General features: G+C 33.1%; 1 protein-coding gene across 2 annotated transcripts in view; it reads right to left on the bottom strand.

Annotated features, from left to right (window-relative positions):
* The window catches only part of TUSC3 (tumor suppressor candidate 3), a 135579-nt gene that overhangs the window by 79385 nt on the left and 42883 nt on the right, over window positions 1-13311 (bottom strand). For both annotated transcript variants that reach the window (XM_045535832.1, XM_045535831.1), the window contains exon 2: window positions 13020-13189. In XM_045535832.1, coding sequence (XP_045391788.1) covers window positions 13020-13189 — 170 coding nt within the window. The remainder of the gene's footprint in view (window positions 1-13019; window positions 13190-13311) is intronic.

Genomic DNA, 13311 nt, shown 5'->3' with positions numbered 1-13311 from the left:
ATCAGAAAAAAAACTAGCATTCTTGTGATAATGATATTCTAAGTAGTGAAAATGCTTCATTCTAAAAAATAAAAATAATCATATTTTAGTATTCAATGTCTACGTATAGCATCTTATGGAATGACCTAGACAAGAATAATGTTGAATTTCTTTTCCTCATACTTTTATAACCTAGCCCACTAGAGTAGATTAAGTGCACACTTATGAACTCATTAATTCAAACCACAGGTCCATATTAGTGCCAAGAACGTGCCAGGTAATGCAGGGGTGAATAACAAATGCAAGGTCCTCAATCTCTAGAAGCTTACATTCCACTAAGAAAGAGGGGCCTCATACCAATAAACAACTTTCAGATAATCATAAGTACTATGAAGAAAAAAAAGAAAATATGATAAAGAGTAATGAGGAGTCAAAGAGGATGAATTGAACTTGCCTTCAAACTCTGTACTCCGTATCATTCCATTTTCTCAGAGTTAATTTCCCAAAAACCAATTTGTATAATTTATCCTCTATTCAAAAATCCAGAAACGTTCCCCACTACCCATATGATGAAGACAATGGGAAGAAGTCAAGATCCTCCATACCCTGGCCACAACTTATATAAACTATATCTCTATGAACATACCACACACAAAGGGTCTCTCTGTTTCATGAATATACCGTATGTCCATTCTTACCATGTGCAGGAAATACATTGCTTAGAATATCCTCCCTTCTTTCAAAATCTTTCTCAAAAACTGCCTCTCCTTCAGAAGTCACTTCATATCTCTACACCTACAATAGCTGTTGATGCAACTGTCTGGAATGAAAGTTCTCAGCAACTTTGTGGCACTATTTATTTTACACATGTATCTGTTTTGTTTATATGTATCAATTGTCCAATGCCTAGAACCCAATATAGAGTAGGCATTCAATAAAGGTTAATGGTGATGATGAATATTACACTTTTCAAACCAGTCAATATATCATAAATGCCTTAAAACTAAATTTACCACATTAGAGATTCTAAATTCTAGTGAAGTCTGACTAAAAGCCCATTAGTCAGATTTACGTCACAGGTTACTGTCTCTTTTAAGGGAAATTTGCTTTACTCCATGGTGTTGGGGGTTAAAAAAAAACACATTTTAAATCTGTGTACTATCACAAATGTATGCTGTTTGTCAAAGGAATAGTGTTCATGATTCAAAAGGTTATAATGATGAAATCATCATGTGATGTCATGTGAGTAATACCAATTTCATATGCAAATGTAGAATTCAGATTTTAATCATCAATGATATTTAAACTCAACAATTGTAATATGTGCTGCAAGGGGTGTACCTCACAGCCTCCATCTTTCAGCCTCCATCTTTAAGAGTCTTGTTAGAGGAAAGAATAGGTTTGTACTCCAATACATACATAAGGTCCATATATTTTAAAAGGGAATATAGATTGTAGGTGCTATATAGCACACAGAGAAGGATGAGATCAGAGTGGGCTGGAGTAGTTATACAAAATGTGAATATGAAAAACATCAGAAAATAACAATGGTATGTCTGGAAGGACTAAAATTATGTTAACAATAAGCAAGAAAGGACAGGGAGAGGCAACAGAAACAGTATAAACAAAGACTATGTTTATGTGTTCAAGTAATAGAATATAAGCTTCACGTTAGAAAATAAGAAAAGACTGGAAGTGGTAAAAAGATACACAGGACCTGGATTTATTCTGTAAACAGTGAACTACAAGTGTTTTTGAAAGAAGCAGATTATGTAAAATACTATTTAAGAATGCTGCATCTGGCAACTGTGTATGATATATAGGAGGAAAAGAGAATAAGTGTTTGGAAATGGCATGATTGGGAAAATACATGAGACCATTAAAATATTATATAAATAAAGGTGTGACTTATCTTGTACATACTCTCCATTGGAACCTAGCAGGCCAAAGCACCCAACAAAATGTTCTAGACAATGTACTTAGGAACAGCCCTAGCAAAAATAAAGAATTCCACAGGAGCCAAAGAAAATTACATTTTCTTGACCCTACTCAGAGAAAATATAATACTGACAAGGGAAATGGGGGCTTTCTTCTGTTGGATGTAATTCAGGACCAACAGGATCAGTGACCATATCTGTGTGTCACTGAAAAAAAAAATTCAACAAGCCTCAGAAATATGTACCTTAGTATCAGTGATATCTCTTCAGAGTACAAAAGATTAGAAAAAATGCACCCTAATAACAAAGACCCTATTGTCTATCCTTACTCCATTAACCTTTATGCCCCTCTCCATATTCCAAATTCTTAATGCTTAATAGGGAATAGAGGAAACCTAACTAGTGGCAGACAAAGAAATTCAGCAGATTCTTGCATATGTCTAAGTCAGCTTGGACTGATGAGAAAAGTAAGACGTTACTAGTGAGCATTAGTACATTTTTGATCTCACTGCCATCTGAAATTAGAAATTTAAAACTACAAATGCTCCAAGCACTTAAATAACTACATTTCCAATGCTGTTAACTAAAAAATACTTTGTTTTGGTAGTTCATAGTAATATTACAGGTCTACCTTTATGAAAACAGGGCACACTGTAAAGTGCTCTATCTAATATATTCGTATGCAGCCTGAAGAGGGCAGTCAAGCTGCATCAAAAGGATCCAGGCAGGCTTAAGCAATTACTGCAGGGCACTGTTATGTTAAATCTGTTGTATGAATTCTTCTCCATTTATCATGGGAAAAAATATATATATCACTTAATACAAATGCTATAATTTTATATTACAATCCTTCTTAAAAGGTGATGTACGATAACGAATTATTAACTCATCTATAGTTCCATATATTTAATATATTTACTATGATGAATGTAATTTTTGAAGGAATGTTTTAAGAAGCATGGTTTCTCTTTTTAATGTTATTAAAACTTCCTATAAGGTAACGGATTCATGTCAAACTCTCATTATACGCCTTTATGGTTATATTTATGATGAATTACATACATAAATCTATACAATAGTTATTCCAAAGTATATCTTCATAAAACTACAAATGAAAGAATTTTTATAGATAGTGATATACATAGATCTGCAGTGAGCAGACTCACGTATTAATTAAGGTTCTGGAATCCTGAGAACAAAAAACTGGTAAACAGCACCCTACACAAAGATTTTTAACAGAGTTGTTTTGCTGGTTGTGCTATGCATACCTAGGACCCTGCTGAATGACTGAAATATATTAAATAGACTCAATGCCTTTCAAGAGCTGAGGAATCAACAGTTTACTATCATATTGTAATTGACTCTGCATAATTCACTAGTTGATAAGATAAATTAAAGAGGTTGTGTCTATTAGAGCTCTGTTTTTGCATCTATTTTTTCCTTCATCAGACCTAAATAGATACCTTTCCTTGGAAAACAACTCTAACATAAAATATGATTCCAAGATATATCTTAAAGCAAAAATGTATATGAACATAAAAGATATTGAATTATATACAACATGTATAGTTAGCACCCAGTTTAAGAGAGACAAAGAGATTTTAGTTCTTTTTAAAAAAAGTTGAGGAACAGTAACATATAAATGCTTAAATGTGGTATGCTAAGGAAAGTGTCACAGTATTATAGTAAACAAACAAAATGATTTACCCATTGTTCATTTAACAAGTTTTCTACCTACTACATATCCATATGAGGCTTATAATATGTATTTGATAAATAGTTGCGGCACTAATAATAAAGGATTAATAAATGAATCAATAAATAGATGAATTAATTGAATGTTTGGAAGCAGTTAAGACATATAGGCCCTTGCTTCAAGATACTTCAATCCATTAGACTAACACTTATAATCGTAAATAATGAGTACAAAAACAACAAATGGAACAAGTTCAAAACAATCTAGGGGAAAAAAATTGAAAGGGTTCTTTGATGAAGTTAAATTCATTTGATCCTGTGGTAGGTTTTATTCCCCAAAGTTAAATATATTAGTCTACGTTAAAAAACAAAAAACCCCACAATGTACAAAAGTATAATAATCTAGTATAAAATAAAACAAATATAAAATCCACCCTACCACTCTTAATATGACTTTCAAACAATGTAATATTACTCCTATTATTACCACATAGCCAAAAAGAAAAAACATAGATAGCATTTGAATTCTGAAAACCTGGACCTGTGTACTGGCCTTGCACTTCATAATGTATAAACTTGAAAAAGTCACATAAACTTTGTTTATTTTCTCCCTTTTTAGCATGACAATACTAGTAATTCCTTTCTCAACAGTTGTCATGAGGTTAAAAGCATGAGGCATATCAAAGTCTTTAGCAAATGACAAAGGGTTACACAAATCTTTCTGCGTTCAGCATCTAGCTTAAAATCCATCGACTATTTGCATTTTCAAGTCTCATCTCCAGTTACTTTCCCTTTTACTCCCTACACCAGGCCTGAAAGTTTATTTTAATTTCTCTCATTACTGAGTAGGCTTACTCTTGATATAGAATTTATGTGTTCTTCCTTCCTTCTCAACCAAACTTTCTGTATTTACAGAGCACACACGATACACAATATATATGGCACACTCGACACACATGTCACACAACCATGTCCAGTGTGTGGAGGCAGAGAAACATGCTTCACGAATTACTAATTATCCTGTATATCTTAATACTTCAATTATCACTGTCCAAAATAAATCTTTTTGAACATAAAAGTTAACAGACAAGACCAGGGGGCCTCTCATAAAACTCTGTCATTTTCTTTCATGGCATTTAAGAGTTAGGTAATTATAAGCTTAACTATGTAATGTGAATACTGTCCAGCACTTCAACCAGACTCTGAAATCAATGACAGCTACAGCCAGGTCAGTTTATTCACCATTATCTCCCTATTATCCAGCACAATACCTATACATTGTCACCATTCAATAAACACTGGTTCAAAAAATAAATGTCAGCATTAATATAATATTGTAATCATCACAGTAGTATCCAATTCCATGGTAAACAGCTACAAGTTTATAAAATAAAGTTTCTTTTTGTCTTCAGTACTATTTTAGATTCTTAAGAGGGGGGAAAAACTTATACTACAGACCTGAAGAATGAGAATTTAAATAAAAACTAAAATGAATATTAAATATATACATCTTGCCAAGAGCAATGAGAAACATTTCAGAATTATTAGAAGGTTCTGTGTTGGAGTCCCCAAATACCACCCACAGGTTTGGTGATTCACTAAAAGTACTCACAGGAATCAACATGCAGTCAAATTAATTATAGTGAAAGGATATAAAGCAAAATCGACAAAGGGAAAGGCACCTGGTACAAAGTCTGAAACAAACTAGATGCAAGCTTCCAAGAGTGCTTCCTTATCAAGTCACACAGGACTCACTCAATTACTTCAGGAAAGAGTTGTGACAACATGTGTAAAATGTTGTGTACCAGGAAGGCTCATTAAAGATTCAGTGCCCAAGATGGCTGACCTTGTGGACAACCTCCATATAGCAGGCAAAAAAACTCCTGACTCCCAGAAGGAATGCAGGTGTTCAGCATTAACGACACTGTACAACAGTTTAGGCACAGTAAGCCAGCCTGATCAGTTAAGGAATGGTGAGAAAATTCCCAAATCCAAGTTCCCATACACCAGGCAAGGGCCAACCTTGGTAACTGGCCTTTTTAAATAACAATCTCAGGGCTGCTGTGTTAATTCTTTTCTGAACAGATTCATTACAGTGACTACCTTCTGATGAATAAAGGGAGTTAACTCATCTTCTTCACTGTATTTTATTGACAAAGACAACCTACCACAGGGAAAGAATATATCTGAAGCAGTTTTACTTGAAAAAGTATTGGTTTGCACTAAGTCACCCCCATGGGATCGAGATTCCTAGATACCTTAAAAGAAATTATTCAAGGACTAAGGTCTGAGACCATGAAAAACAGTGAATCCTACTTAATATGTTAAATGACTAACATATACTAAAATCATGGAAACCAAGGAAAAATGCTTTAAATTAGCAGAAATACTAATTATAATTTATTAACATGAATTTACATAAATAATATTTCTAGATTTAGAGATTAACATGAAGACACTTTGACCTTCATTTTGAATGCTTGAGAGTACCTACCAAGACTATACTTTTAAAAGTAATTTTTAGAAATAGAAATCATTTCAAAATCAAAATACACCATTGTAAAAGAAGAAGAGGAGGAAGAGAAGGAAGAGGAAAAGGAAGAGGAGGAGGAGGAGGAAAAAGACTGTTGCACTCAATCTATTCTACTTTATGAACGGAAAAGGGCACCTGAATTAAGAAACTAGTAGGCCACCCAAAAGTCTAATCACAATGCCCACATATAAACTATTATTTCTGGTCTAGGAAAGAAAAAAAAAATATTTTAAAATGAGCAGCAAATGATCAAGAGCATCTATACAGAGCTACTACAAAAAAATCAGGAAGAATAAAATTCTTCAACTGATAAAAAATTTCCCTAAAAAAAAAAAATCATGAAGAAGAGAAAACTGAAACATAATACTCCAAACTAAAGCAAGTATCATTAAACAAGCAGTTGAAGACATTTAAAAAAATTCAACTGGACAGAAAGCTCAGCAATAATCCTAGAGCATCATTCATATTAATTGATTATAGATGCACTCAAACCTGAAATATTTCACATGTATTAGCCAATCCCAGAAAAGAATGTGTGAATGACATGAGAGTTTCCCAGTTTTTGATAAAGAAGTAAAATATCTTGGCTCAGGTGTCAGGGAAACTTAAGAATTAAGGGCCATAAAAATATTATCAAAGGTATAGAGGAAATGGTAAGGGTTGTAGTATGAAAACCATTTATAAAGTAACATACTTGCAAGTGCTTTAAGTAAGCAGTCCCAAAACTTTTTGGCACCAGGCACAGTCTCACATAAGACAATTTTTCCACGGACAGGGGCGGGGATGGGGAAGATGGTTTTGGCATGATTCGAGCACGTTACATTTATTGTGCAGTCAAACCTCTCTGCTAATAATAATCTGTATTTGCAGCTGCTCCCCAGTGCTAGCAACACCACCTCAGCTCCACTTCAGATCATGAGGCATTAGATTCTCATAAGGAATGGTCAACCTAGATCCCTCACATGTGCAGTTTATAGTAGGGTTTACGCTCCTATGAGAATCCAATGCCACCGCTAAGTGGCAGTGATGTCAGCAATGGGGAATGGCTGTAAATACAGATGAAGCTTCACCAACTGCTCACCTCCTGCTGTGTTGCCCTGTTCCTAACAGGCCACTAACCAGTACCAGTCCGGGGCCCCAGGTTTGGGGACCGCAGCTTTAAGTGAGTACAAGGGTAATTTTCACCTTATCTCCTAATTTTAGAACCTAATCCCATAAGAGATGTGATCTTACTATAATGAAACCAAAGGCTAATGAGCTCTTTTCCACATGGTTTTAGCCAACTATGTTCAACTCAATCAATCCCTATTAGGAAATGCTCCCTGAATAAAAGCTTTTCACAATCTTTTGAGGTTAAGTAATGCTGGGTGATGGATCCCTGCCCTAAAAGACTAATAATCTTAGCTGGCATGCAAAAGCAAAATACAAATTACAGTTCACAGGGTAAGGACAATAATGAATATGTGCACTTGAAGAAAGCATTAAACTCTAATAGCTCTGGAGTCACAAATCCCCATCCTGACAGCTATTAGCTGCATGACTTTGGATAAATTACATAAACTCTCAGCTTTAATGTTTATCATCTATAAAATGGATTTTTTCAGATATACCTTTCAGAATAATGACAATTATATGAGATTATATATATACTGTATATATAAAAATGACTTAACATAGAACCCTCAATGATTTACACATAGTAAACAATTTTATTTAGTTGTAGGAGAAAGGATATTAACCAGTTAATATCTGGTATGTGAATGTAGTAAGTTATTCACCATCCATTTCAAATTACCTTGTAATTCATTAATTTTTTTCATCTTTGGAGTTCAACAGTATATCAATCTCTAACACATCACCAAAACTTTGGTTATACATGCACTTTGCTTAATTCTACATAGTTTTTTGTTTTCCTTCAGCTGAATTTTTTTTCTTAAAACTATCAATCCATCCTTAGAAGAGGATATTTTGTTCTTAGAATTTGTAGTGAATCCTGGAATAGATGAATAACTTTGTGGAAGAATATATGTAAAAGATTTAGCAATTATGGAGAATATGTCCTACAGTATAATTTGATAAAGGAAGTTTGGAGTTAACACTTGAGGGAGGTGAGAATTATATCGAGCGGTCTTAATTAACAACTTTATTTGGCCAAGGAGTTTGATGTTAGCACTGAGGGAGGTGAGAATTGAATTCTGAAATTTGTGAATAAACTGACTGTGTGAAGGAAGAGAGGAGTGATTTGCTAAAAGGGCTCACAGGGAAGCCAAAAGCTCATTCACCAGCCTTTCAGCAAAGAAAATCAACTGGAGAATCTAAGTGTGAGTTAACTCTAGAAGAAAATTTCATTTTTCCTTAAAGAAAAGAAAAAACAGAAGACTCTCATAAAGGAAAGGACTAAGAGTTTTTAATTACAGTTAGGACCTTTTCAAAGACTCTATAGAATTGTAAAAGATTACAGCAGCATATTATAGAAATGGTCCAAAAGTACACTGCCATAGAAGGACCCAGGGGAATTAATTCACAGGGGAAAAAAAAAAAAAAAAAGACGGTGCTGATGATAGGGTGTCTTTTTTTATGTATCTACAACTCCCTTTGAGGCTTAAGTTATTATTCAGAAATATAATTTGAGTAATTTTTCTTGAAACTCCTGTTTACTTTTGCATCTTACTTGTCCCCTTTAGATCTCTTTGATCCACTCTGCCCACTCTCCTATGAATCACAGCACTCTCTTGGCTTAATAACAGATCTTAAGACCACTACTCAGTAGGAGATCTCAAGACCACTGTTTAATCACAATTATTTAACAGATCCTCCTCTGAAATTTATATCATCCTACAACATAAATTTATCATCTTCATCTAACAGCCTCCAAGGCATTCCTCTATAAGCTCATTTTTTTCATTTCCAATGGCAATACCACCCTGAATAATTTCAACATACAAATTTATAATCCAGACATTATGAAAGTCTTATAGTTCCTCAAGCTTCTCTATACTATCAAAAACCATCTATATCATACTTCAGCAATTTACTTATTAAATAAACCCTTTATGATAACTACTTAATATTCAACCCCATCCTGCTTCTACACAAAACCTGCTCTTTACTCTTGTGAAAATCTAGCTTAATTGTATCAAAACTAGTTTGTAAGCTTTCCACAGCTTCCTTTGACCCCTATCCAACTTTTCTGAAACCACAGTTACACATTTAAAATATACTACCACTAGCTTCTTCTAGTCATTTGCCACTTCATACCATAAAGCAAACATGATAATCCCAAAGAAGGGGGGCTCTTGCTCCTAAATTGCTAAGTACTAAAGAAGAAAATCATTTAATTCTATAGATTCTTCACTAAGAAGTTAGGTAGTCTAGTATCAAAAAGGGTATCAGTGCTACCTGGTTATTCAATTAGTTAAACCTCTCCAATTCCATTGTTCCTCAATGAAAAATAAATAAATAAGAGATATGAGTCATGAACCTGCTTCTTACTTTCCCTTTCCTTATACTGGTTTGTACACTAGAACTACAGAGGTCATAGTTTTTAAAAATCAGTGCCTTTGCCCCACCCCAAAACAATTATATCAGAATGTCTAGGCATGGGGTCCACAAATCTGGTCTATACTTTTTATTTGCTTTTCAACTTTCACCTGTTCTTTCTTTCTTCTCTAACACCACCCTCATCTTGATCCATTAATTAAATTTTTTCTAATACCTTCAATCTTTTTCTCTTATAAATCTAAAACTCTTCTAAAATGTAAAACTTTCTTATAAAATAGCCTGTGAAAAACAAAAAGCAAATAAATACATAAAGGTTGTTAGAAGCTAAGTGTCATTTAAAAATTAAGAGTCTACATTTAACAATCCATTTAACACCATAATGAGCCAAGTAAAATACTACCCAAAGGATGCACCATTTAACAGTATGCTATGGTTTATGTTATCACAGTACATATAATTTTATGTAACTGTGAAATAAATATTTCGATAAAATCTTTCTAGATTATAGTTACAAAAATATAATGATCAATTAAATACATTTCTTCACAATACTGGTGACTGTAGGAAATCAATATATTCAATTTTAAGGAAATAATGATTTCCCTAAAATATATATATCATTACAGGATGCCAGGCATTTTTTATTTTTAGTAGAAACTGAACTGTTATACCAAAATGGCAATTAAGGTGGCATTTTTCTCTGAATAGGGCTTTACAATATCCCTTAAGGTATATATATTCTCTCCATGTGTGTTAGCCCAATTTCGACAATAGTGTTAATACCCACTTGAGTACCGGTCCTTAAATTTGATAAGTGGGGAACTCAGAATCATCTAAAGTGCTGTTTTTCAAAATATGTTGTTCACTCTCTTCTCTACCCACTTCTAGCCATGCCCCAGCATACACTCATTATTAGGACGTCATGAGATCCTTTTTGGAAATTTCAAAATTTCCTTTCTGTAAGCTAGTCTGAGTGAAACCAATTTTTTTCATTGATCCAAGTTACTAATAACTCCACTAGAGCTCAAAATGGTTTAGAAGCCTACAATGAATATACAATGTGGGAGAGTCCTGGAACATGGAGTCTCAACACAAAAAGTGTTTGTTATTGGAAAAAAAACGTGTTCAGCCAAAAAGAAATAGACAATCTGTGCTGTCCTTAACCACTGAGGAAATGGAATTTATAATTTAAATGCTCCTGAAAAAGAAATCTCCAGGCCCAAATGATTTTACTGGAGAATTCTACCAACTAAAGAAGAATAAATACTAATTTTACACAATCTCTTCCAAAAAATAAAAAAGGGAACATTTCCCAACTCATTTTGTAAGGCCATTATTACCCTGATACCAAAACTAGGCAAAGACAATATAAAAAATAAAAACTACAGACTAACATCTTTAATGAACTTAGATGCAAAATTCTTCAACAAAATACTAGCAAATAGAATCCAACAATATATAAAAGAATAATATGTCACAACCAAATGAGATTTATTCTAGGATGCAAGACTGTTTCAACATTTGAAAATCAATGTAATCCATTATATCAACAGGCTAAAGAAGAAAAAATCATTTCAACTGACACTAAAAAGAACTGACAAAATCCAACACCCATTCATGATAAAAACTCTCAGCAAACTAGGAAAAAGAGTAACTTTCTCAACTTGATAAAGACCTACAAAAAAAAAAAAAAACCTACCAAAAAAACCTACAGCTAATATCATACTTAACCATGAAAGACTGAATGCTTTCCCTCAGAGATCAAACTGTAAAAGGTAAAACTAGAAAACTTGCAGGAAAAAAACATAAAACCTTCGGGATCTAGGGCAAGGCAAACAGTTCTTCAATTCAACAAGAAAAGAAAGAACTATAAAGGGAGAAACCGCATCAAAATTAAAACTACAAAAGACTCTGTAATAGGTGCTAAGAAAAAATATTTGAAAATCATGTATCTTACAAAGGACTAGTACCTAAATATATAAAGAACTCTCAAAAATCAATACAAAATCCAATAAGAAATGGGCAAAAGACATGACCAGATGACATACAGATGACAAAGAAGCACATGAAAAGATGTTCAACTCCATCAGCCATTAGGGAAATGCAAAATAAAACCACAAGAAATATCAACACATATCAGAATGGCTAAAATAAAACAGTGACAACACCAAATGCTGACAAGGATAAGAAGAAACGAAATCACTCATATATTGCTGATAGGAATTTAAATGATACAGCCACTCTAGGAAACATTATGGCAGTTTCTTATATAATTAAATATGAAACTGCCATATAATCCAGCCACCACATTCTCTGGCATTTATCCCAGAAAAATAACAATGTAAGTTCTAGAAACAACCAGATGTCCTTTTAAAGATGAATGGTTAAATAAACTGCAGTACATCCATACCATGGATTGTTATTCAGTAATAAAAAGTATGAACTATTGATAAATACAACAACTTGGATGGATTTTGAGGGAATTACTGTAAATTTTTTAAAAGCCAAACTCGAAGGGTCATATATTGTATGATTCCATTTACATAACGTTCTTGAAATGACAAAATTATAGAAATAGACAACAGATTAGTGATTGCCAAAGATCAAATTCAAGGCGTAGGGGGAGACTGGAGGGTGAGTGTGGCTATAAAGGGCAAAAGGAAGTATTTTTATGGTGATAGAACTGTTCTGCATCTTGACTGTCTCAATACCAATATCCTGCTTGTGATATTATACTGTAGTTTTGTAACATGGTACCACTGGGGGAAACTGAGTAACAAGTATACAGGATCCCTACATTATTTCTTACAATTGCAGGTGAACCTATATTATTTCACAATAAAAAGTTTAATAAAGTATTTGTTGCATATGTATTATATTCGTACTTATCCAAAATTTTCTTTAATTTGTTCTTATCAACAAACATTTCATTAATTTCTAATTGTTTATTTCTATAGAACAGGAAGAAATTTCTAATCATTGGAGGTATCAAAAAGTAAATGAATGGACTTCTCTAGGTAAAAGTGAGTCCTCTCTATTAAACTGTTAAAACAGAGTACTAAAATATATTTAAGGGGGTTTCTTCATTGACTGGATATAATCAGGTGACCTACAAGAAAATATGTAGGATATAAAGATAACAAATAAGTTTTTATAACGCTATATTCCATTGGTCAATAAATATTTTACATATCCCAAATAAGGTAATATCAGCCTATCAATGTCATTTTCTAGAATACACTTATTTTCAAATGCACATAGTTATATTTGACTACTGAAAAGTTTTAATTCTCTTATACATATTTTAAAATATAATAAAATTAATATATAAGCCTGGGTTATAGTTTTTTCAATTTTAAAATTATATAAATTACCTGCACACAGAACACTGCCGCTGAGGCTGAAGAGCAGTGAACATAACAATCATAGAATAGTTTCGAGGTGGTGCCTTTATAAATTTTCGGAATTTATCACCATTCATTCGGAAGATTGAGCGTCTGGAACTCCATTCCATCAACTGTTCTACTTTTTCAGCTAAAAGATTCTGCAATTAAACATAGAAATTTAAATTTATACAGGATAAAATTCTTCAGTTTGGATTTCATAGAAACAGAATTGCATGAGATTGTATTTTACCCCTAATCAATTTGTTAAAATACTTTGGTT

The sequence above is a fragment of the Lemur catta genome, chromosome 22, assembly GCF_020740605.2.
Source record: "Lemur catta isolate mLemCat1 chromosome 22, mLemCat1.pri, whole genome shotgun sequence".
In the NCBI taxonomy this organism is placed as follows: domain Eukaryota; kingdom Metazoa; phylum Chordata; class Mammalia; order Primates; family Lemuridae; genus Lemur; species Lemur catta.
The sequence above is the reverse complement of the archived record's forward strand: the minus strand, read 5'-3'. Positions and strand labels throughout refer to the sequence as shown.